This window comes from Vidua macroura, chromosome Z, assembly GCF_024509145.1.
Source record: "Vidua macroura isolate BioBank_ID:100142 chromosome Z, ASM2450914v1, whole genome shotgun sequence".
Taxonomy (NCBI): domain Eukaryota; kingdom Metazoa; phylum Chordata; class Aves; order Passeriformes; family Viduidae; genus Vidua; species Vidua macroura.
In genome coordinates this window covers 83,090,216-83,116,010 of record NC_071611.1, presented here as the reverse complement: position 1 = coordinate 83,116,010, position 25,795 = coordinate 83,090,216, and the positions used below count along the sequence as shown (strand labels likewise).

The 25,795-nt window shown below is 40.0% G+C and overlaps 1 protein-coding gene across 2 annotated transcripts; it reads left to right on the top strand.

Annotated features, from left to right (window-relative positions):
* Positions 1-25,575, top strand: MELK (maternal embryonic leucine zipper kinase). Of its 2 annotated transcripts, XM_054004209.1 has the most exons (18): positions 1-202; positions 599-700; positions 989-1,074; positions 1,483-1,599; positions 2,126-2,269; positions 3,780-3,848; positions 4,929-5,021; positions 6,927-7,025; positions 9,913-9,981; positions 10,500-10,598; positions 11,605-11,691; positions 13,062-13,190; positions 16,559-16,778; positions 18,463-18,553; positions 18,990-19,158; positions 23,503-23,606; positions 24,718-24,891; positions 25,477-25,575. In XM_054004209.1, the coding sequence occupies exons 1-18, from the start codon at positions 151-153 to the stop codon at positions 25,505-25,507; spliced, it is 1,935 nt and encodes a 644-aa protein (XP_053860184.1). In that variant the 5' UTR covers positions 1-150; the 3' UTR covers positions 25,508-25,575. The 2 variants fall into 2 exon arrangements, with proteins under 2 accessions (XP_053860184.1, XP_053860185.1); XM_054004210.1 differs by lacking the exon at positions 25,477-25,575 and having other exon boundaries at positions 24,718-25,075.
* The last annotated feature ends 220 nt before the right edge of the window (positions 25,576-25,795 follow it).

Here is a 25,795-nt window from a genome sequence, read left to right as displayed (position 1 = left end):
GCAACGGCCTCGGCCGCCATCTTGTGCGTGGCGCCATCCCCTGCGGCGCGGACCCCACTCCAGTCCCGACCGCTGCTCCTGAATACGCGCTTTCTGGAAGAGGCAGACGCTGTTTTCTGTCTCCGTAGGGATTGGTCTCGGCTGAGACCAATGAGGCCGCACCCGTTAGCAGCCAGCCGGCAGCAGAGACCTTCCCACTCTGGTCAGCGCCCACTCCCTGTATCCCTCCCTCCCGGCACACCCGTGCCTTCCACGCCCGTTCCGGTTTGGCGGCGCGCGGAGATTGGCTTTTCGATCCCGTCGGCCGGAAGCGGGACATTTGAACAGTAACGGACTGTCTAGGCTGCTCCGCTGTGGGGTCGCTGCTTCGGGACAGGGTAACACTCGGGACGGCTCCTGCCGGCAGCGCCCCAAGAAACGGGGCGACTCGAGGGTCTTCTTGCCGCTGCGACTCGGCGTCGCGGCGCTCCCGCGCCTGTCGCTGGGGAGCCGTGACAGATCCGTGGGAACAGCAGCCGCTCCGCCTTCCCCGGGGGCTGCTGCTGAATCGCTTTCTGTGCCCGAAAGCATGAGCGCGATCTGCGGTCTCCCCTTATAGGTGCTGAGAAGAGCTGCCTGCGTCCTGCGGGTCGCAGAATGGCCGGAGATGACTATGAGGAAATTCTTAAGTACTATGAATTACACGGAACAGTCGGCACAGGTGGGCTCATTCTGTGAATGCAAACAAGTGTGTGTGATGTGTGCACTCACCTCGATGTTTATCTGGGAGATTAACTGTTGCTTCAGAGTCTGTGGGTCATGTTTTCTCGGTGTGTTTTGCGGGGCGCAGCTGTGGAACTGTAACTGGAAGGTGGTGGCAGCAATTGCTTCTTCCTCTGGTAATGATACTACATGCTGTGCATATGGTATTTGCTTCAGGCCGACTGAGATCAGGGTGAGAAAGCTTGTCACCATGCAGAGCTTTATACATTTCTGTTTCAAATTCTAGGTGGGTTTGCAAAGGTAAAACTTGCGCGACATCGTCTCACTGGTGAAAAAGTTGCGATAAAAATCATGGACAAGCTTGCTTTACAGGTAATCCAAAAGATACTTCAGAGCTGGTAAGGTGCTGTTCCTGTGGAGCTCTCAGGAACGCAGGTGCAACCTGTCACTGTGGGTTAGTGGTAGATGCTGTAAAATTGAAAGAATTTTAAAGGCACCACAAATCCTGTGCCCTCATTTGGAGAGGGCAATGTTCCCTGGCAGTAAAACTGAGACAGTTACAGTTTTAAATATTAAGTAACTAAATAAACTAAGTCAGAGTGTTGATGAGAATAGTAGCACAAATCTGCCCCTTTGGGTTTTACTGACCAGTGTGTGAGGAGGGCAAGTGAGCAGTGACAGAGCTGGTGCTGGTTTGATTTTGAGCAGTTCTGATGTGCAGGTTTACTTTGAGGTACCGGCTGTCAAAATACTTCATACCTTGCTGTTGTGATCTTTTAGGATGACTTGCCTCGTGTTAAATTAGAAATCGATGCCATGAAGGACTTGAGTCACCAGCACATTTGCCAGTTGTATCATGTGATTGAGACACCCAAGAAAATATTCATGGTTTTAGAGGTAAGGAATGGTGTTTCTGCTATAGCAAAAATCTCTGGGTTTAGCCATAGCAGTAGATGGTAACAGAGTCCAAATGAAACAATTCTTAGAAAATTGTCTCAATGATGAGTGTGTCCAAGGTGCTGTAGTTTAAAAATGAAGCTGATAATGTGTTCTGTCTCATTGTAAAGTTACTTTTCACTGTTTGCAATAAACAAATTGACTTTAATTCCCACCTCACACTCCAAAAAACAGCACCAGCAGGATATGTGGGACCTGGGAAATGCCACTGAGTTGTCATGTCTTGGGCAGTTTCTGTCACCTGTGCTGGTAGTGTGATATGGCTGTGGCAAGCATCAGGCAAGAGTTGGGCTCTTGGTCTTGTTGGATCTGTTGCACACTGGCCTGGGGCATGCCCATGGGTGCTGCTGGGATTAAGAAGAGGGAAGGAAAGAGAAGAGTGCCTCTTGCTGTGCAGTGTCCTTGTTCATGTTTACATTTCATGATTGTATTCCAAATGTATTCTTTTTTTCCTGCTTTCATGCAGTACTGTCCTGGAGGAGAACTGTTTGATTACATAATTTCTAAGGACCACCTTTCCGAGGAGGAAGCTCGCATATTTTTTCGGCAGATTGTTTCAGCAATTGCTTACGTGCACAGTCAGGGATATGCCCACAGGGATCTCAAACCAGTAAGTCGGAACAGTAGTTGAATTTGCATAAATAATAATGAATACCTACTTTTATTTCTCTGAATGGAGCTGGTGTGAGTTATCTTCTCTGTTCTCCTGCGCTTAGAGCTCTTTAGTTAACATTTACTGAAAGAGCATTATTTCTACTTATTGCTTTGTTCCTCAACTGAGCTGGATGTGGCTGTATCTGAGGAAGGAGCTTCCTCTGGAAGAGAAGCAGAATAGTGCACTCCAGTTGAGAGTGGAGCAGACACAGATTTGATTTTGACTGTTGGTTAGGCATTTTTGCTATCCCCTTTATTCCAGCATGTACCCAGGGAGAGTTGTTAGGATTCCTCTCTATTGTGCAAACTGTTCTGTTCTGACATTCAAAGGAAAATGTGACTCCCACAATGTAAACAAGTAAGGACAGAGGAGGGATGTGCCAAATGATCCTGTGGCTTTGCTGTCACCACAATAATTAAGCATGGGCTTAGGGAAGACTTGAGACTATTTCTCCTAGAAGGGGTTAGAAGTTTGCATGTTCAGAGACACTGATAACTGAGAAAAGCAAATTCTTTGGGTACAAGCATTTTACTAGACAGTTCATGAAATCTTTGTCTCCAAAGAGTTTCTCTCCAAGCAAAGCCTTCTGTATCCCTCTTGGAAGGATTTGGATTGTAGCTGGAGACCTGATGAATTCATAGGATTGTGAGAGAACTTGGTCGGGAACTGACTTCTAGTGGCTTCTGCTTTTATCTCCTGTTTAAAACAGTGTCATATCAAACTTCTTCATCCAGTCACATCTTGGACCTCTCCCTAGGATGAGACACCATAATGTTGCTGGGAAACCTGTTAAGATCTTCACTTTCTTTTTTATAAGAAAGGCATTTTCTTAGTACCAGTCTGAAAGTCTCCTGAGGCTTGTTGACTGTCATCATCCCACTGTGTGCTTCTCTGGCGGGGCTGGTGCTGTCTCTATGCCTCCTTTATAGGAATGAAAAGGCTGCCATGAGGTCTCCACTTAAGCTTTGTCACCTACAGGCTGAAAAACCATCTCTCCCTCAGCCTCCTCATGGAAAAAGTGCTCCAGCACCTTGGACAGGCTGGTTTCCATCCACAGAGTTTACCTCAGTTTGGTGTCTTTCCTGTGCTAGAGGGTGGGCAGAAACTGAATGTGCTGTTCTCACTGTGGTGAACAGAGGGCAAGTGGCTTCCCCCACTTTGGCAGCTTTGCTTCTTTTCACGCCATCTGGGATATCAATGGCTGCATTTTCTGCCAGGGCAGACTGCTGCTTCACAGTTTTTGCTTTCTGTGTAGCAGCCACCTAGGCCTTTCTGAGCAGTTAGGAGCTTGTATTTCCTATCTGGAATATAGGATATATTCATTAGCAACAGACCAAAATCTCCAGAGGAGAGCTTCAGGTAAGTTATGGCTGGTAATGGCAAGAAGAAATAGGGTGAAAGAAAATGTGGTTTCTTGGATACCTGGCATTATATAAGAATTCATTACCAATTTCTCTTTTACTAGGAAAATTTGCTGATTGATGAGGACCACAATCTGAAGCTGATAGACTTTGGACTTTGTGCAAAGCCAAAGGTCAGTTGCTCTCATAGCAGAGCTTAATCAACTACAGTGCACACATAAAAATTGCAGGCGTGACTTCAGGGTGCAGTGCAGAGCCTTGTCCTGAATTTGAACTGTTGGTGTAGTTGTCCTACTGCTAATTGCTTCGTAGGACCTTAACAGTGTGAGACAGTTTTACACTTTCTGTGCGGAATATCAGTTTTTCTCCTCTTACACTTCATCTTCCATCCCAGTATGAGCACAGATTGCCTTGTGTATATCTACTTGTGTGTAGAGTATCTACTCCCACAAAGCACTGTAAAGCTTATGTTGGTGTCCATTTGCCCCCAGTAATTTTCAATGGCATGTGTAATTTTCAAATGATTTGTCTATGTGTAGAGATTGCGATTCAAATCAATTCCCCTTACCTTTGCAAAGCCTCTGGATCCACATGGTGGTACTGAGTTGTTTAACAAGTTTAAAGTTTGTTTCTACATTGCTGCTCTGTTTGTCATCTTCACATATGAGATAGGTGCTGGGAGGAAGGAATTTAATGGAAAGAAGATCTTACTGATCCAAAGTCTGCAGATTGTTTTAGCTGAGTCAAGATAAAGCACCTTGCAGGAAATTGAGAGTATTAGACCACCATCTTGGTGGTACAATGTCATCTCACTCTGATTTGCTTAAAACAAAGCCCAGGCTAAGGAATAACACATTTTTAATACGGAAGCATTTTAGTGGCTCTTCATGAAGTTATTGTCTTAAATATTGATAAAAATATCCAACCAGCCTCATGCCCAGTAGCTCTTGGATTACTGATTCCCAAGTTCCATCTGTTTTCTTTCCGGTCACAAAAGGAAGTATTTCTATCACAGGAGGAGCTGCAGAAAAGGCTGCTCGGGATAATGTGAAGAAGCAGCTTGGGATCTGAACATTTATAGCAGTCTCCTGGTCTTGGACAGTTTTTGCCTACACCAAAGCAAAATGTTAGGTGACTGTATATAGACAGCATTGAAAAATGAAACTTCTGAGGCCTCTTAATATGTTGTTGCTAGAAGACACCATTTGTACTAGAGCCAATGCTTCTTTGTCATCAGTTTTGTCTGATTCTAGGGTGGCCTTGATTACCATCTGAACACTTGCTGTGGAAGCCCAGCTTATGTGGCACCAGAGCTGATTCAGGGCAAAGCATACATTGGCTCAGAGGTAGGTGATACAATTGTGGGTTAGGGTGTTTTTTTTTTCTGTGTGCACCATGTATTTAAAGCTGGTGAGATTGAGATATACTCCCATGTTGTCTTTCTTCAGTGTCATGTTGCCTCAGTGGCGCTCAAAAGCTGTGTGACTGAGAGCAGTCATGGCCTGGAGTAGCTCCTGACCACAGGTTCTGCATCAGACTTTTTCATCTCTGACTAATTCTTCACTGTCCCCAGATGTTGCTCTACAAAAAATAACTACCTCCTAACACATTATTCCAGGCGGCAATTTGTTCTGTTAATTTTCCAAGTCTTGTTGCAAATTTCTATGTGGTCTCAGTATCTTGTGTACTTTGCCTTTGAAATCTTCTATGAAAACTTGGTCTTTGTACTGTGTAGTGTAGTAAAATTGAAGAGAACAAAAACTGTAGCAATTCTTCCAGCTTTGATTCCATGTCTAGAACATTGGGGTTTGCTACATGCCCTTGTCAATTCATTCAAAATGCTGCAGTTTCAATCTCCTCAAACTTCCTGTCTGTGCTGTTGGATGGAGTCAGTCTTTTTTCCTTTACCTCCTTTGCACCACTGTCCCTGACCTCTAAGTCTTGCTTTCTTTTAGTTTTCCACAACGTCAGTGCTTCTCAAACTTCCTTTATCTTTATGACTGAAGTGGGGGTTGCGGTATGAGGCAAGTAGACCTTGTCATGTCTATACAGAAAAGTAACAGTGGGGCTTTAAAACTGATTGTTACTGTACTGACAGCTGTCATAATCACAAATACTTTTGAGTACAAAATCCCTTCAGATGAGTTTGATTTCCTTTTTGTCAATGAATTCCTTGTAGGTTAAAGGTAATGCAGCAATTTGGTGACCTAAGAAAAAGAGTAATGGTTTTAATAGTGCTATAGTTTTAGTGAATTGAAAATTGTGTGCTTTCACTTTGTGATAAATGAATATGATTCATGCTAATAACTGTAACTATATTGATATTTTAGAAAATATTTGTTAAAAAGTAATAGAGAAAAATTATATGTAATTAGTGTCACAAAACAGATGTTTTCAGATGTTCAGGAGGAAATAGGGTACAAGATGGAGTGTTTCAGATAAGCAATATCCTGAAAACAAAAAACGGCCTTGGGATGAATAAAGTTAAGAAAACTCCCAGAGCAGAATTGGCATTGATGGACAGAGTCAAGACAATTCCCAAGGCAGGATCGGCCTTGAGATGAATAAAGTTGGGACAATTCCAGATAGGGAATTTAAAATAATGGTCTTATCTATGAAATAATAAGGCTTATTTGGAACATAATGCTTACTTACGTAACACAAAGCTTAATGCACATGCACAACTTGCCAGGTTATTCAGAGGATAGCGAGGAAGACGGTGAGCCTTCCTCTGAAAAGACCACCAAAAAGCCAAGAAGTAGCTCCAAGTGGAGCATACACTGTGCCGTACAGTGATGTAGATTTCAAGAATCGAAAACAGGAGGAGATTTACAAGAAAATATTGATGAATATGTATTAGCATACAGCATATAAGTTGTGTTTGGATTCTTTTGCTTTTGTATGTGAGGCATGGTGGGAAGCCCTCCCTATACCCCGATCGATTGGTTTTGCTTATGCTTTATCTGAACCACTGCCAGATTTGGTTTTGCGACTACTCAGTTGTATTATTTTATATAAAACTGCTGCTCAATTAAAATAGCTGCTAAATTTTAATTTTGAGGTTTATTTAACTGGACATATAGGGACCTCATTCATAACAACTTGGACTGTAAGAGTTCTGTCCAGAGTTAAGGAACCTACTTTCCACAAGTTTCATGTGGGCTTTGCCAAAAGGAGACAATGTGATAGGTCTCTAAGCCAGATGAGGTTTAAACAGATGAGGTTTGTGAACTGTCACTTTCATTTTTTAGGCAGATATTTGGAGTATGGGAGTACTGCTGTATGCTCTGCTGTGTGGCTTTCTCCCCTTTGATGCTGATAATGACATGGGTGTCTACAGGAAGATCATGGTAGGTATTGATAGTAGAATCATGAGGAACAGGAATCACTAAGCATTATGGGAAATTTTCACTTTCTGATTTGAGCAAAAAAAGCTTATCTGCTGAATTTTGTTATGCTTTGCTTCTCTTTTGATCAGTATTTTGTGGATTTGTTTCTGTTTTCCCTCAGCCTGTGCAGTATTGTAGCTTGGACCTATGATACAGTAGAAAACTGAGACTTTTATATCTGAGTGTTTATCTGTCTTCTCCCTAAAAAATGCTAAAAATACTCTTCTTGAATGCCAGCCACTCTCATGTCTAGGAAAAGCAGGATTCTGCCTCTGGTATGATGCCTTCCTCTTCCAAAAAGAGTTGAATAAATAGTACATAGTAAAATTAAGTCATTGATTGTTTCCCTGTAAACTCCTCTTGATGTGATTAAACAGCTGTTGTTCCTCATTACACATGCATCTCTGCCAGCCACTTCTGAGCTGCCATAAAAATCTATGTTGATGAAGCTTGGTCTGAGTGGGATGATGAACAGCAGTGCAAAGTAATGGCTTTGTATTCTTCTGCCTCATTCTCCTCTCACCAAGAGTCTGATATGTCTTTAAAAAGACAGCAAAAAACCCTTCTTGAGAGTATTCAAGGACTACTTTGGCAGGGGGCAACTGACACTGGTTTGCACAGGAAATGTTTTCAGGGTGCATAACAGTCTGACTTCTATGAAGCACCTGATTATTTCAACAGAATGTGGATTTTTAATCTGGAATTGGAGTACACTTGAGTACCTTGACAGAAGGAAGTACCTTGACTAGGAAGCTTAGTTTGAGTTATGGAAGAGAGCTTTAAGAAAGAAAAAAAAAGGGGAAAAATAAGCTAAGACTACCTAATCTAAAGAGATTGTGTAAAGGTGCTAATGTTCAGATGAGATGCCAGTAAAATTACGTGACTTCCCAACTCATATAGTCATAGAATATTTTGAGTTGGAAGAGAGCAAAAAGGATCAAGTCCAACTCCCTGCTCTTTGCAAGACTACCTAAACTAAACCATGTGATTAGGAGTCTTGTCCAAATAATGCTAGCAAGCACTTAATTTCCCAGTGAAATTGCTATTAAGTGTAAACACCGGGGTTGTTGAGCTGCTTTTCCCTCTCTGCTTCTGGTGTGAACTGTGTTGTCTACCTAGAAAGTCAGAGCACACTGAGAACATGTCCACCTGTGAGCATGCTGTCATAGGATGATGAAACCCTTTTTGGTACTCACTACACCGAGATGCAGAACCTGGTAAATGATCCAACTGCTTAAGGCATTCACTGAGCTGAGAACTCAGATGTGAAATGGAGATCTTAATTAAGAATATAAAAAATGACTCTGTGTAGTTACCATTGTCCACCATGGACAGGAACTGTGAACTGGGATGTTTGGAGCAATGCAGCATCTGCCAGTGGAATATGTTAAAATGAGCTGAAACAACAAATGAGGTTTTAAAGTTTAGTTTGGGAGCAGTCAAAAACCAATCATGTCGCAGGTGTTAAGATGCATACTTGCTATTTCCACTCTGAATTTGTTTTAATTTTATGTGGTTGTGAATTGAAAATTGTTTCAAATGAGGGCTATTGTGGAATTAGTTTCACATATTTTAAATCCTGAAATTTATTGTAATCTCATCTTGAACCTGTTGCTGCAAGTCAAATCTGCTGCATGAATTCAATTCACATCATATGCCTTACATGCAGTGTTAATTCCCTGGAATGTTGTCTTCATTTGTGAATCAGTGGATTGACTTTTTGACTGAAAAATTAAGCTGTGGTATAACTACTGTAAAAAAAAAAATTACTTCTGGTATGACCTTATGTGCCTGGCAGATATCACAACCAGATATTTACCATCCAGTATTGCCCACAGTAGAATAGGTGAGAATTGCTCTTTGTTATGTTGTGTTCTGTAGCATTATACTAAAGCCAAAATGTAGATTACCTGTGTTACTTAGTTTCATAGTAAAGCTGTGTTGTAAAACAGCCTACAGAACTATTCCTAAATAACTTACTAATAGTGTCTGTAAAGATGTAACTAAAAGTCTTTAATCTGTGATGTCAATGCAATACATACCATTCTTAGAAATGTGGCTGCATATAATACCAACGGTTTTGTTATTAAGGCACTTGTCTGTAGAAATAAACCTGCCGTTACAAAATGATAGTTACGTTATTTGACAATGAGTTTGTACAGATTTTTATTTTTATCTTGGTTTTCATTCAGAAATAAACTATTCTTGGTGGTGAATTTGGTTTGGTTTCTAGCTACTGTTACTCCTCACATATGGGAGTTGTTTTTTTCTATTTTCTTCTAACCAAAACTTAAAGAAAAACAACAGTAAATAATTATCTTGAAAAAAATCTCACTTGCTAGATCTGTAACCTTTCTCCTGTCTGCTGTATGATTGAAAGTTTAGCATTAGATTTAACCTATTCAAAAAAGAATATCCTAATACTGAGGATGGTGTAACTTTGGTGTCTGAAAAGTAGTGATTTCAGGGAATCTTCACATTGCAAAGTGCTAGTATCAGTCATTCATAATCCAGTATGTTTGCACTTCTAGAGCTTCAGTACTAAGTTGATAGGATAAACCAAGGCAATGGAGAAAGGAGCAGGTTAGCTGCAAAAGTGGGTGGAGATGGAGGTGTCATACAAGCAGAATGGACGAAAACTGCAGCTGGTGATTCAAACATGGCATTTTCCTTTCTAATGCCGCCAGGTTTTAGTACTGCCATGACATTTATGCAAGTCATTCTTTAAACTAAGTTCACATCTTCCTGCTGTTGTTTTTTTTTACAAAGTACAGATGTCACTATTGTCCAAGTAATTTAGTAGTTACTTTTGAGGTTCAGTGTTCTAAATCCTCTTCTTTTTTTGTAGAGAGGAAAATACAGTACTCCAAACTGGCTCTCTCCTAGCAGTACATTGCTCCTTGACCAGATGCTGCAGGTAAAGATTATTGTTTCTGTTCAATAGATGTATAAAGTACTGTTTAATTGGTTCAAAACATTACATCAAGAAAATATTTAAAAAACATTCTGTGTTTAAATGGGAAGTTTAATTCTTACAATTTTTTTAAGAGAAGATTACCATTCCCTTCAGCAAAAAAATCTTTGGGAAAAATGTTTGATTTCAAAAACAATTAGCAAAGTTTACATGATTTAACAGACTTCAAACAGCATGTATTTGGTTCTTCTTAATAGAAAAACAAGAGCTGTTTTGTAGCCCAAATATACATGAATATAGCCAATGCTGCATATCCCTGGGAGATCTGTTGTAGCTGTAGGTTCTGTAACTGCTCTTCACAGTTAAGATCTTTGAGTGCGAGCTTCCTTTTGTGAAGCTCTGAAGAAGTATTGGTTTCTGGTTTTGTCCCTAACGACCCTAACATTCTGTGTGGAAGATCAATTGTTTCTTCACTTTTTCTCCACAATTTAAGTATCACTTTGATTTTTATGGCACACCAGGTTGACCCAAAGAAGCGGATTACAATCCAACACCTTTTAAGTCACCCTTGGCTCATGCAAGGTTTTTCTGATACTGTTCAGTGGCAAAGTAAATACCCAGTAAGTACTCTGGTCAGATAGATACTAAAGCATTTCATGTAGTATTTGCTAGCTTACTACCATCCTCATAGTGCGTGGTATGAAATTGTTTGTTACAAGATGAACTTTGAGATGGTTGTGGTTGTTTTCTGATTCTCTTAGCTGTCAAAATATTATTACTTAGTCCTGATTTCTCTTGAGGAGATATTTCAAATGTATTTTCCTTGTATTCTGCAGCTGAATATGCAGAATAACTGAATTCTCATCAAAAAGTACTTCCACATATGAATGACCAGCTCCTTCCTTAGGCTGCTTGATCAGTACTTTCTTTAATGTGTAAAACACAAATAATATGAAGGTCGTGCTAGATGTGGTTATGGTTTATCTTGTATGTAGTCCTCAATGAAAATTGGAATTTTCAAAAATTCCAATGAAATTAAATGAAATTTAAAATTTTTCAATTTTTAATTGGAAAATTAAAATTTCACTGAAAGAATATTCATCCTGTCTCTCTCTCACTTGTTTTACTTGTGTGAGAGATGAAGGCAGTATGGAGAGGAAAAAAACCCAAATAATCTGGCTGTCAGCAGAACGTGCTGACAAGTTCTGTATGTTGACAGCCAATGCTTCCCATAGCCACCAGATGCCACTGTTACCCTAGGTAAAGACCCTTTTACTGTGCTTGCACCATCAGTGTGAGAGATGGGCATGGCTCGTAGCTTTGGGTATTTATAGGCAGATAAAAGTGGACCTTCCATTCTAGTAAAAATCTTACCTGCTTTTGGGTGGCTTATTTGAATTTATAAGGCTGTGAGGATCCAGACTGTGAAGTTGTTGAAGTCGTACGACTTTTTCAGTCTGTTTCCTACAATGTTTAGTTGTGATGCTAAACATTTGAAATACAAGGTCTAAAATCATCATTGACTATTGACTCAGCCCACTGGGTTTCACAACAGTGTCACTGTCAGATATGGATTAGGGGGTAAATTGAAAACCTCACACTTCAATATCCATTGTGTTGTTGCAGCTGGGACATCTTGATGAGGACTGTGTAACAGAGCTTTCTGTGTTTCATGAGCAGAGCAGGGAGACTATACTGCAATTAATAACAGCGGTAAGAAGTTTATGTCAGTAATTTACAGTAATTAACTACAGTAATAGAGTAAATAAATTTACTGTGTTATCAGACCAATACTTACATATTCCAAAATACGACATTTTACATACATTTCAGATTTAAGGAGGCCCCGCAGAACTCTAGAATCTAGCTGTAGCTTGCAACTACAAGCTACTGGTTCGGAAGTTCAAATTTGTTTATTTATTTTTCTCCTTTAATTGTGATCTTCATGTTTCCTAAATCTTACTGTTTCCTAAATCTTACCACTATGGTAAAATCCTTCTGAATCTCTGAAAGTCAGAACAGACTTGTAGAAATTTATAGTTGAACAACAGATACCATTTGCTGGGTTAACTCTTTGCTTTGAAATTGTTCAATAAAGAGTAGGAAAACAAAAAACAAAAAAAAAAACAAAAAACAAAAAAAATCAACAGCGCCCAGGCAGTCAACAAAATACAGGGGCTTTTGGAGTTCACAGATTTTTAAAAATAGTGAGTATGTTTAGTCATTTTTGATGACAAATGATAAAAGTTGAACTGAATACTTCTGGAAGAATTGTGCAAATGTTAGCAGTTGAAAAGACTTAAAGCATGATGTGTACTCCAGCTTTTACCTGAATCTGAAAATTCTTCATTATAACTGAATTTTCTGCTTCTTTGTACCTCCTAGCAGTGACAATAGTTTTGGGTTTTTGAAAACACTTGGGTTTTCCGCATAACTATAGCAGAAACAGACTTTTAAAATGTGTGTGATAGTTTTAACAGATTTGTGGAGTTAATTTTCTTTGTTCTTTAGTTATAGCAAATAATCAGAATAACCTGTTTACAGAGGGGAAAATCCTTCCAAATAAGTTTGTGCTATTTGCATAGTCCTTTCCTGGAAGACTCTAATCCCTTATAAGTTATTCAAACTAACTACACTATGCTGCAAACCCGTCAAAAGTGGTGTCTGTTCTTCACGCACACAGAGCTGCTGAAAATAATGCAAAAAGTTGTCAGTTAAGAAAGAATGGGCAGGAATTACTTCCAAGAAACTTATACTCTTGCTGAAGTATTGGATAAACCGAATTGCTGGGTTTGCATTCACTTCAGTAGATAGATCTTCACTCCAGCATTTCCATGCTACTGCATGAACTACAAACTAACTTGCAAAGAACAACCAACATAGGGCCTTTTTCTGGATTTCAGGCACGTAATGCAAATCACTTGAAGTCTGAAATTACAGTTATGTGTAATTAGGGTTGCATATCGAATAGAAAAACTTGTGGAGACATGGAAATACTCAGAAGGCTGAGGTTGACTTGTACTTGTAATATGTCCAAAGAGGAGATTAAAATACTTTTTCTTTCTTTCTCCCTGACCCTACAGTGGAAATATGACCACATGTCAGCAACATACCTCTTGCTTCTATCCAAGAAGGCTCGTGGCAAGCGTGTTCGTTTAAGGTTTCCGTGTCTAACAGAACATACCAGTACCACGATGTCAACCGTCCTTGAGGTAAACTTGAGTTCAGCAGGCCAGCATCTTCTTTAAAATCCTGCTCTGCATTGACACAGCTCTGCCTGGAGAAATATTCTGGTGCTCTAAACATCAGGAAGAGAGCATGAGCCTGAGTTTAGCTCAGCTGGTTAAAGCATGGTGGTAATAACACCAAGGTGGTTATGATCCCTGTACGGCCCATTCACTTAAGAGTTGGACTTGGTGATCTTTGAGGGTCCCTTCCAACTTGGAATATTATGTGAAGTACACAGTCAGCTAAAGTCTTGGGCATTAAAGAGTTCAGTTATCTCATTAACATGATTTAGCAAGCTAGGCTGCTTCTCTGGATTGGCTTTACTGGAATAGCCATCTGGGAGGATTTGATGCATCAAGTGTCGCACAGAATCCCTCCTTATTAATGGCCTCAAATTTCCTCTTTTGTGGCCTGGATGATTCCAGATCTTGTTCTGTAATGACTATGTGCACTCTGTTTGTTTGTCTCTATATTTTTTCTACCTTGAGGGTTGCATTTGGTAAGGAAAATCTTTTGATACCTCATGATATGTCACCTGGGCAGTGTTCTCTGAGATGACATAGACACTATGGGAGCTGGTGATCAAATCAGAGGGAGTCATCCCTTTCTCATCTGTTTCACTTGAGTACATAATCCTAGAGAGGAAGATGTTTACTTTGAGTAAAGGAAATGTGTTGCTACTGTTTTTCTGATGATTGGGATTCTGAAGTAATTTTGTATATCTTAGGGGAATTTCTATTCCTGTAGTTTGGTAGTGGCTAGAGTTGCTAAAATCCTTGCAATGTTGTATATAATATGCAAATATATGTGACATCAGCAATACTAGTCTAGTCGACAAATTCCAAAACGTTCAGTGGAGTTGCAGACTTGTATAAGCTGTTTCCCCTTGAGACAAAACATCTGTGAAATGGTCTGAGTGTGCTGCTTTTTGTGTTAGAGGCAAGCACTCAGAATAAATACTTTATGTATCTCATTCAATTGCATGTACATCATTTCTGTTCACCCATACAGCTCTTTTGATATGTGAATTCTAGGACTACTAGAGCTGCATAATAGATAATGAATCGTAAGTGTTCCTGAATATGCTTAATGTGATTTCCATGATCACGGTGGGTTAGCCTGCTACACTCTGATGATTAAGGTGGAGGTTCACTAGGTTCAGTTGTGCTGAACTGTTAAGCTACTTCATCTCTAGTGATGTCCAAGGTAAATTGGCAAATGCTACTAATTGACATACGCATTATGCCTTCCTAGATGATGGTGAAATTCATGTCTACACAATACAGCAATCCATTAATCCTCCTGCAGTGCTCAGAACACAATTAACTTGCCTGTGCGTAGCTTCTGGGTGAACATCAACTGAATTTGCTGAAACATGCAGCTAGCAAAGCTCTCTAGCTGGACCTGATCTAATGTGAAGACAACGAAGCAAACAGAACCTTTTAGTTAACCATTTCTGAATTTGGTGGCACAAGCTTGTACATAATACTGCTTGACTTCAAGCAGTTTGATATAGAAGCATGTTGCAAAATAGTCACCATGAATTACATCTAGAACACCATAGCTGAGATATCCTAATCATGCATTCATGTTTAATGGAATGTGATTTCAACTACACTGTCAGCTTCTTGTAGTTAGTAACCCTCTGGTAAGGGCTTTTGAGTAAGGTATCATAGAAGATCTAGAGCTTATCAGACAGCTCTCTGTTCCAGTAGTAATGAGAGATCTGCTCATTGTGATATCCTTGATCATGGGGCAACAGAAACTCACCAGCAGAACATGGGTTACTAAAATGTCATCCATTCCAGCTTTTTATAATGGTGTCCATTTCAGCCAAAGACTGACAATTTAAAATGACTGTGTACAGTTTCACTGTAATGGTATGAAGTAAGTTCTTGGGAAGAGTTTCCTGTAAGTAACAAAAAGGTGTTAGAGACTAAGGATGCTTGGATATATACCTGCTTGTATGTGGTGTGAACCATAAAGGTTAGCAACCTTGGCTGAAGTTACAAATCCCTTGATTTAATAACTGACAAAATTTGGGGAGGGCAGAACTAGCCATCAGATGAAGGGTTCCAAATGCTAGTTCCAATTAGTGTTGTGGATTCAGTAGTCATATGTTTTGGATATATGTGTTTATCCAGCCTCCTTTCAAACGTTACTCCATTCTTCTCTTGGATTCTTTCTAAATTATTACTAGGACTTTTGGTAAAAAGAGGTTGTGGTCCAAGCCTTCAATTCAAAGGTGGCCATTTTTGTGAGTTGCTTCTCTTCCTAAACCTGGTCAAGAAAGATGATTTGGCAATGGTGCTTTGAGAATAGTTTCACACCTACTTTTGATAAAAATGACAGATCTACAACAACAATATTAAAGAACCTAGGTCACCATCATGGGAACTTCCATTATTAGGAACTTAGAAAGAAATTAGATTTAGACTTTAATGGCAGTCTTTTCTGATGAAATCTTACTTTTAAGTGTGCAGTGGAATCTCAACTGAATATTTCTTTCCAGTCTGGAAAAATTGTGATGTGGCAGAGTGCAGTGAAGTGCCATGTGCATTTGTATTCATGGAATTTACAGATACGGCTTCACTGTTTGAAGAGTCTCTGTTAGAAAAAATTGGTATAAATACTGATGGAATGAAGCAGGTGTTTGATACAGTGTCCTTAATCCAAAAGATCTTATTTTCATTTGTTTTGGTTTTTCATGGAGGCGCTGGCATTGTGCCAGTGTCAAACCATGTCATCGTTGTACATAAAAATTACTGAATATGTAAATGTTTGGTAGACCCTGGCCTAGTGAAGTTACAAATGGAGTAAAGAAGTGTTTTAAATATATAGCTGAACATATGTTGTGCCTTCCTCTAGCTGTAGGTAACTTGACTAAAACTTGAGCTTTGATCATATAGAAAATGAGTAAATAAGGATTTTAAAACCAACAGGAAAAAATAAGGTTCAACAAACAAGGTCTCAGACCTAGGCTAAAGCTGGACAAGTTTCTGAAGAAGTGCAGCTATATTGGACAAGAAAATCAAATGAAGCAATTAAAATTTTACAATTAAGCCAAATGGAAATTCCTAGCTGTGCTTAGGTAAGCTGGTGAGGAATAGCCTTAAATGTGCAAGCTAAAGAATTTAGAAGAGCTGGTAAAGAAGCGGCAAATTACTTGCAAACCTTATGAGCAAGTTGTAGAGGGAATCAGAAGTATTGAAGAGTTTTTAACTATTGCTCTGTAGTCAAGCATTATATGATATTTTTACCCTGCTTCAGAATTTCCGTGTCTGTAATGTTCCTGAATGTGATCAGAATACAGCAAAGGATGGCTTTTTTCTTTTTGTTATATCTCTTGTAGCATTCAAGGCCTGATGCCCAGCTGGAGGATATGGAATTCACACTGTCAACTCCAATGACAAGAAAAGTGGCATCAAAGAAGCATAAAAACAAAGAGAATGTTGAGACAGTGCCAGCTTTGAGAAATGAAATGCCCTTTGTGCTTCCTAAGACTCCTCTTGCAAAGAGTCAAATGGAGACACAGGTACAAGCTGTTCCCCTTAGGGCACCGGCTTTCAAAGGTATGTAGAATGTAACTAATGAAAGCTTAGAACATATATATTGCTTGGGAATCACTGAAACCCAAATATAAGCACAATATTTCTTCATCCAATACATCTATTTCTGAAACACCTCAATTTTTTTGTCCTATGCACCACCGAATTTCTTCTAGTACATCTGATAGGGTGCTGCAAAAGTTTTAACCATCCATCAGGGCATGTTACTTGTGTTGCTGCTCACAATTATCATGTGTGAGTCCCTTTTGGTATACCCTAACATGGAGCCAAGCACTGTGTTGTTAAAGCTTGCACCTGGTTCCACTTTTCCATGAAGGTTGAGATTGCAGTTTCCTCAACACTCTTTTTCCTTTGTGATTACCCTGAATGAAAATAAAAGCATACTTTTAGTTAATCTGCTTTAATTGCTGGCTTTAAGAGAAATCTAGCTTTTGGATTTCTTATGGTTGCAGATCAACATTTTCACAGGGGCAGTCCAGTATAGCAGTGAAAATGCTTCTGTTAACAATATGTAGGTCTTGCAGCTATGCAATAGACCACAGAAATCTGTATAAATTATGTCAGCTTTTCTGAGTTACCAGAATTTTCTGTCATCAGCCTGTTTAGTCATGTACATATCCCATATGTTCCTTACCATTTCATTCAATGATTACCATTAAAGTTTTGGTGTTGATACTGTAAATGCTAACTCTGTCCTTCAAATGCCAAAGGCTCCTCACAATAGGAGACTTTTTCATTTCTGGTGTTAAGGAGCATATTGTTAGGAACCATAAGTTTTTGCAGGCTGATTCGAGGAATAAGGGATTTTGAATATACTGCTATTTAATGAGATCATTCATAAAGAAGAGCAATACAAAAAGTAGTTTATGAGTTTGCCTTAAGATTGTACATAACTTGTAATGTCTGACATCTTTGTATGTCTAAAAACAAAAGAGATACTATCCAAAATGGGAAATGTAATAACCTTTCTAGCTCATTTATTTAGTGACATTTCTGAGAATTAAAAAAAGAAAGCTGTCTTTGCTGCATTGAAAGATCTTTGATTCAGGAAATAGAAAAGTGGAAGAATCCACTGGAAATTTTGAGGTTGTTTGTCTGGAGCCAGGTGCAATTCTGTAGAGAGCTGAAACTTTAAACATTGAAGTTGGGTTTAATTGTGACAACTTATTTGCTGACTGTTTCACTTGGTGTTTTCTCCTGTGCCTTTAAAGTCTGCAGACACTGCTCTGTGTCTGCAGTGTCTGCTCTGCAGACACTGACTTTCTATACCATTGTGTAGCATGTACATTGTATATTAAACATGACTATATGAACTTATACCCTTCATATAATGGAAATGGATCACTGAAGAACACAACTACTCAATGCAGTGGATTGCTCCATATTTATTCATGGACCAGCAGCAGAGCAAGAAAGCAATTCTAGTCCTCAAATTTCTAGTACTGAACTGCAATGGTTACTCTTAAGGTTTGACTTGTAGAGCCCTGGGGAAATCAGTCACAGTTTTAATTTGTAGAGTAGAGGTAGTAGCAAAAACATATTTTATAATTCCCAAAATATAGACCTGAGATAGAAGAGGGGGTCTGGTGCTAGAACAAAGTTATTAATAATGAGAAATAGTCACTGAAGAAAAGAAAATCCTTTTACGCAGAGACATACCTGGTTTGGCTTGGACATTTTCTTTCAGAGAGTCAGTTCACTGCAGCCACCCCAATTAAGAAACCTGCTAACCGAACAAATGCAGATGAATTAGCAGCTGAGATTCTTCCTGAAAGAAGGTAAGTGTCCAGTTATTTGTGTACATTGCTGATTTAGAGCAGGACTACCTTAATCCATGGGCTGCCTGGGAAGCCCTGTTACAACAGCAAGCTGCTGTTCCTATTCTTTTTGGTAAAAACTTTTCTAGAACCTCTTTTTACAGTCACTAGAAAATAATGAAGGTAGAGAAAAGTTTTTAAACTATGAAACTCAGTATGATCTATTTTTCATTATGTAGATGCCTTCTTATTCCAGGTCTCCAAAGGACTGCAATTTCTAGACACATCTCTGGGTTTAAACTTCAACAGACTTTCAAACAGAAACTCCTCTAATACATTGCACTTGATTCCATTTTCTTTGTTCTGTCATGTCTGGTAATATTTTAGTGACATCTTTGAAATAATAGTTTTTTAACACAGAGGGGAAAAATAACAGATTAATCTGTTCATGTAACAGGTGTCAGTCAGTGGAATTAGATCTCGACCTTGCACATGTGGATAGCAGCCAAAAGAAGAGAAAAGCCAAAATATTTGGAAGTCTTGAAAGAGGCCTAGATAAAGTGATCACAATGCTTACACCAAGCAAGAAGAAACGATGCACTAGAGACTGTCCAAGGAAACTTAAGGTATGGTTGCTGCAAAGGTCTTACATAAAGCATGTATTATTAAAATATTAAGTAATTATATTAGTTATGTATTAATTATTATCTTACAGTAATTATGATTGAAAACATCCAGTAGCTTCAGAAATGGTTTTGGGAAAGCTTCTGTGACCTGTCTTGCCTGAATTCTACAATGAAGTGCTCTTACTTATTGCTGATAACAAGACAGTGCCCCAGTTACCAAATTCATTTATCTGTTAGTCTGGGTTCAGGCAAGAGATCCAGGGAGGAGTTTGGCCCTTGCTACTTATAGCCCATCTAAACCAAATGTGAAGGAAGCAGCATGGTTTGAAAGGAGCCCTACTGGCCAGTTTTTAATCATTCTGGAGAAAAGGCACAAAGTGTGCACAGGTTGATGGCCTGTTGTGACAGGTGGGTGAATAACAAGAGACAGTTAACAGGCTGTACTGAACTGAGGGGCTGAAATGGACATAGTTGTGGCTTCAGAACCATCCACCTACAATGGATACCACTGAGCAGGAGACACCTTGAGCCCTTGTGACCCACAAAAACAGTGCTCCAATTCAACTTCCACACTCCAGCATTCAGACTGAAAACACATATGGTGCTTTAGATGTTCACAGGCAAGGTTCCCATAAAAAGAAACATTGAGTACTTGCAGTGAGCGACTCTATTCAAGGGCATAGAGACACCCATCTGCTGGCCTGATAAAGAGTCACAAGAAGTTTGCTGCCGACCAGGTGATAGGATTCATGATGTTGCTGAGAGGGTACCCCAACTTCTCAAGAGCATGGACAGCTACCTGCTACTATGTTATCATGTGGGTAACAAATGGTGCTGCAAGCCAAACAACAGACAGGATCAAGGAAGACTGTTAACACCTGGTGAGGCAGGTAAAAACATTAGTGCCCAAGTCATCTTCTCATAGTGAGAGAAAAGGGGACAGCCAGAAGCAAATGCATAGTGCAGATCAACATCTGGCTTCATGGCTGTGCCATTGAGAAGGTTTTGCCTTTTAAACAATGGGTTGTACTTAATGACTGTAGCCTGTTAAGCAGAGATGGGATGGATCCACCTGTCTAAAGCGGGCAAGAAAATCTTTGGCAGCCCCCTGGCCAATTTGGAGAGACTGACTTCAGACTGAAGGACTCAGGAGTGGGGTTCAAAATGGTGATGCTTGTGCCATTGCTTCCTTCTTGATTAGGTCATTGGTGATTAGGCCATACCAACCAATGCAGTAACAGATGTTTCTTGGCTGCCTCTCAAGATGAGGATCAAAGGGCAAACTATGCTGAGAGTATGCATTGCTGTTGTGATTGCTCTTACACCTGCTCTGTGCAACCCAATTGCTTGATTACGTGCATGAAATGCCTAGACAGAAACATGTACAGCATGGGGAATAAACAAGAACTAAAAATCTATGTGTGGTCACAGGGCCATGATCTCAATGCAATGACAGAACATGGTGGGATAGCTTATGTGACTGAAATGTTGTCAGGAATGGCCAAGTCAGTGTGATAAGCTCATTGTGTAAAAGACTAACTGTAATGTATTGAGCTCTACCCAGGGTCAGGTGAATGAGGTGAGAATTTAAGGGAAAGGTGACACTGTTGCAGGTGTTTACTATAATCCACCTCATCAGAGGGAGGAAGCTGATGAGCCTTTCTGTGGACAGATGGAAGTAGCCTCATGATTACAGGCCCTGGTTCTCACAGGGGACTTCAACCACCCTGATATTTGTTGGAAGGGCAACATAGCACAGCACACACAGTCCAGGAAGTTCCTACAGATTATTGAAGATAACTTTTTGACACAAGTGGTGGAAGAGCCAACAAGGAAAGGTGTGTTGCTGGACCTTGTACTAATGAACCAGGAGGGACTGAGTGAAGATGTGAAGGCTGTAGTGACCTTTATTGTAGTGACCATGAGATAACGGAACATGGGATCTGTGTGGTGCAAGCAGAGTAGCAGGACTACAACTCTAAACTTCTAGAGAGTTAACTTCAACTTCTTCAAAAATCTACTTAGAGGAATCCCATAGGATGGGGCTTCAGAAGAGAAGGGAGTCCAAGAGAGCAGGTCAGTATTCAAGGCAGCACTTCTTCCAAGCTCAAATCCAGCATATCCCTGTGATAAAGAAGTTAGGCACAGGGAGTAGGAGATCTGCATGAATGAGCAGGGAGCTTCTAGTGAACCTCAAATGGAAGAAAGAAATTTATAAGATAAGGAAAAAGGGACAGGCCATGTAAGAAGACTAGGAACATTGTCAGAATATGCAGAAATGTAACTAGGAAGGTTAAGGCCCACTTGGAATTGAGCCTGGCAAGGGATATAGATGAAAACAAGAATGTATTCTATAAGTACATCATCAGCAAAAGTAAGATTAGGAAAAACACAGGGATGCTGTTGAATCAGACAGGTGTCCTGGTAATGAAACATACAGAGAAGGCAGAATTACTGAATGCCTTCTTTGCCTCAATCTTTAAGCTGGGGATCTGGCTCATCCACTTGAAGGCTGCGATGTCAGTCAAGTTGGGAACTTGACAGGCTGGAGATAAACCTGGGCAGAGAGAAACCTAAGGAGGTTCAACAAGGGCAACTACAGGTCCTGCGCCTGGGGAGGAATAACCCCAAGTACCAGAACAGACTGGGAGTGACCTACAAGAGACCAACTCTGTGAAGAAGGACCTTGAGGTGCTGGTGGATGGCAAGTTGACCATGAGCTGACAGAGTGTCCTGGGGACCAGGAGGGCCAGTGGGATCCCAGAATGCATCAGGAAGAATATGGCCAACAGGTCAGGGAGGAGATCCTGCCCCTCTGCCCTGCCCAGGTGAGGCTACATCTGGAATGCTGTGTTCAGTTCTGGGCTCCAGATTCAAGAAAGACAGGGAGTTGCTGTAGAGGGTCCAGCAGAGGCCATAAGGATGATTTAAGAGTTTGGAGCATCTCTTATGAGGAGAGACTGGGAGCTGAGCCTGTTTAGTCTAAAGAAGAGAAGACTGAGAGGGGATCTCATCAATCCATATAGATACCTCAAAGGAGTGTCAAAGGACGGTGCCAGACTGTCTTCAATGGTGCCCAGTGATAGGCTGAGGAGCAGTGGCCATAAAATAACCTCATGTTCAACCTCAGCGTGAGGAAGAGCTTCTTTACATTGAGGGTGGCAGTGCACTGAAACAAGCTTCCCAGGGTGGTTATGGAATCTCCCACTCTGGAGACATTTTAAGCCCACCTAGATACATTCCTGTGAAACCTGCTTTAGGGAACCCTGACTTGACAAGGGGATTGGATTGTGTGATCTCCAGAGGTCCCTTCCAACCCTAGTGATTCTATATACATCATTCAAATGCAACTTACATACTTCAGAAGCTATACAAGAAAAATTTGTACTTGAATCTTTAGGCAACATGTTTGAAAAAGATAATTACCATGAAAGAGGGCAGGTTGTTTTTTCAAGGCATAAGCAGTTGTATAGAAGCTAATGATGTGTCCCTTCAACAGATTGGCTGCTGGGATACCTACCACACAGAGAACTGTCTGTCAATCATGCACATTCAGGACAAGATATTGGGCTACAAACCTGACCAGCCGATCAGACAGGAGTCTAGACTGTGCAAATAATCCAGGAACCTGAGCAACTGGAAGCTAGATATTCTTTCTCTAAATGCCTTTAGTCTCCTGCCTCAGTTTCTCTTGTCTATAGTCTATGCAAAATTCCTGAGGCATGTCTAGAGACACTGGGCTACAGTACAGCAAGACAGTGTTACAGCAGTTATGTCAGAGAGTTGCATACATGTAAATCCAAATAAGGACCACAAGAAGCACTCTTCTACTGACTTTGCATCCTCAAACTATGTTAATTTTTCAAGCTTTTTTTCAGTCTTGTCTTCTCTTGGCTGCTTCTGTGACTTCAGAAGCCAGATATAGGACATGTTGGTATGTTACAATTGTCATATGCTTCCTCCCAATACCTCCAGGCATTTGCTTGTTGTTCAAGAGGTCACTTAGTGCACAAGATTGTTATGTGAAATACTAGATATGATTAAAACTGCCTATAACAGTAAATTTAAAAGTAGTAAGTAACCTCTTTTCTTTATACATGAAGAGTTGCCTGGTGCACTGCCTGCTCCTTGTTATCAGAAGCACTCTGTCTCAGCTTTTGACTATTTCCCAGCTCTGCACCATACAGCAGGGTGATAGATTTGGGATGTTGAAGCATTTGTCACCATGGTTGTTCTGAAACTTCCTTAGTGAAAACTTTTTGCAATGTCTTCAGTTTTAGGAGATTTTTATTTTTTTATTCCTTTTTTTTAGCAAGCTGATGTTACTTTTGATATTACTTTTAGGCACGCTGTAACATTACCACCACTTATCTGCTGAATCCAGACGAACTGTTGAATGAAATAATCATTGTTCTTTCAAAGAAGCATGTGGAATATGTTCAGAAGGGGTAAGTCTAAAATATGATTAGTTCAACTTGTATTTGTCTAAATGGTTGCTAGTCCAGTCCTTAAAAAGCAAATTATTTAAACTTAGTTTCTTGACCTTATTGTAAAATAATCTTTACAGAAAGTGTAAAGGCACTAAATAAATGTCTGCAATTAAACATGCCCACACAGAACAAAACTATGTTAAGTGTATTCTAGCAGAGCTCTTTCACCAACAGGTATAAACCAATAGTAGTAGGGTAATGCTTAGGAAAAAAATCACATCAGCCTGTCTCATGTGAAATTTTAAATTTCAGACTGTTTCAGGCACAGTCACATGAACAAATGGGACAATTTTGGAAAATAGTTTAGATACCTTTTAACTCTCATTCTTGGCAGTTAAAAGACATTAGCCTTTAGGCAAGAGGTCAGTACATTTTAAAACGTGTGCAGATGCCACGTTCCTTTTTGTGGATTATTTGAATTTGTACTGTTTGCTAGCTACACTAAGCTACTGATTGGTTAGATTGGTTCTTATTTCTGATCAAACTGAAAGACTATTTCCTGACCTCCCAATGCATGAAATAACCATTGTGCTCACTTTTCAATATGCATTTTCTCAAGTTCTTGAGTATTTCAGTGTTGGGTATTGGTAGAACATCAGAGTTATACATCAACCTCCGATGGATTTCCAAACTCATAATATGGAAGGATGCTAGATTGCACAGCAGCACCTGCTCCCATTGTAATCATTCAAACTCTGCATTCAGGTTTTTCCTATTTTCGCACCAGCTGAGCTGCAATCAACAGAGAGTAGAGTGTTCTTGTCTAGGAAAAACATGGGAACTTTCCTTCATTCCAGCTCTGAAGATAGGGGCCTTTGGCATGCAGGGGTTTTTGTGGTAGTGTAGGATATTGGTGCTGCATATTGGTCCTAGGGCATAATAATAAATATGGTGCCCTGAAACTACAGTATTTACAAAGGTCTCAGGTGACTAAATTGTGGACTGTTTCACAATATTCTGAAGAGCAATGGGGTATTTTATTTAAAGTGCTTCTATTAATTTAAAATAGTATTGCAAAACAAATATGAAATGGTTCAATAATTATTCTGTTTTCCCTTCTGTTTTACAGTTATACCCTGAAATGTCAAACACGGTCAGATTTTGGTAAAGTAACTATGGAGTTTGAGTTAGAAGTATGTCAGCTCACTAAGCCTGAAGCAGTGGGTATCCGGCGACAACGGCTTAAAGGAGATGCCTGGGTCTACAAGAGGCTGATAGAAGACATCTTATCTAGCTGCCAAGTGTGAGTGGCAGAGTCTTTTATCACGATGTTTTAGAAAGGTCTTTTCAGACAAGTAATTCTTTCTCACAGTCACAGCTATATGTGAAAAATCTGTCATCTTGGGTTTTTAACCATCCCTCCTTGTACATATTCCTTCTGTATGCTTCCTTTAATACTAGGTTTGTAATAAATGTTCTGCAACTACGACTTTTCTGAAGCAAAATTCTGTAAGCCATTCCCTTGCTTACGTACTTTTCACATATCTGGGTTTTAAAAGTACTGGTTTTATGTGCTGAAGCTTATTGTGGGATGTCTTCAGTTATCAAGTGCATGGTGCACAGTAATAGTCATTTGCATAATTCTCTTCCTGTCTCTGCTTAAGTAGGATTTATTGAGATCATTAACTAAGTCACAGCTGTGGTTCCCAGAGTTACACTATATGCTCAGTGTTGTACAAAATAGGACGGGCTTTAATAAATGTGAAATCAAGTGTGCTAGGATTTAAACTGATCCCATATAAAGCATTGTGCTATCTTGTTATGAAGCCTTAGTGATGCTTAACAAGCCTGTGCACTTTCTGAAGCTCTTGTGTTAACGTGGTGATAGGAGGATCTCTGAAGAACACCACCACCTTTGAATTGTTCTGAATGGAGAAGGCATTTGTCAGCCAACTGTCTGCAAGGAATTCAGTGACACCTCTAAGAGAACTTAAGTGCCAGAAATAAAACTAGAAATATGCAGAACAAAGCAAGAACATCTAAGAGTTGCTTGGGGGGTTGCTATCATATCTTAAAAACAGATGCATATCTCCCTATGCTTGTGCTAGGTGTCATGTGGAGTGTTTAATTCTGCCTTTAGTTGTGCTACAGCAGAAACCACATCAGGCCAATCCCTAGCAGCAGCAGGAAGACAGGTTGAAGCCTTT

Bases quoted from the DNA above. Each gene is read 5' to 3' on its own strand.
- MELK (XM_054004209.1), top strand. From the start codon at position 151: ATGAGGCCGCACCCGTTAGCAGCCAGCCGGCAGCAGAGACCTTCCCAC. The intron at 3,849-4,928 runs GTCAGTTGCTCT...GTCTGATTCTAG, and splicing joins GACTTTGTGCAAAGCCAAAG to GGTGGCCTTGATTACCATCT. The intron at 16,779-18,462 runs GTATGTAGAATG...ATTTTCTTTCAG, and splicing joins TAGGGCACCGGCTTTCAAAG to AGAGTCAGTTCACTGCAGCC.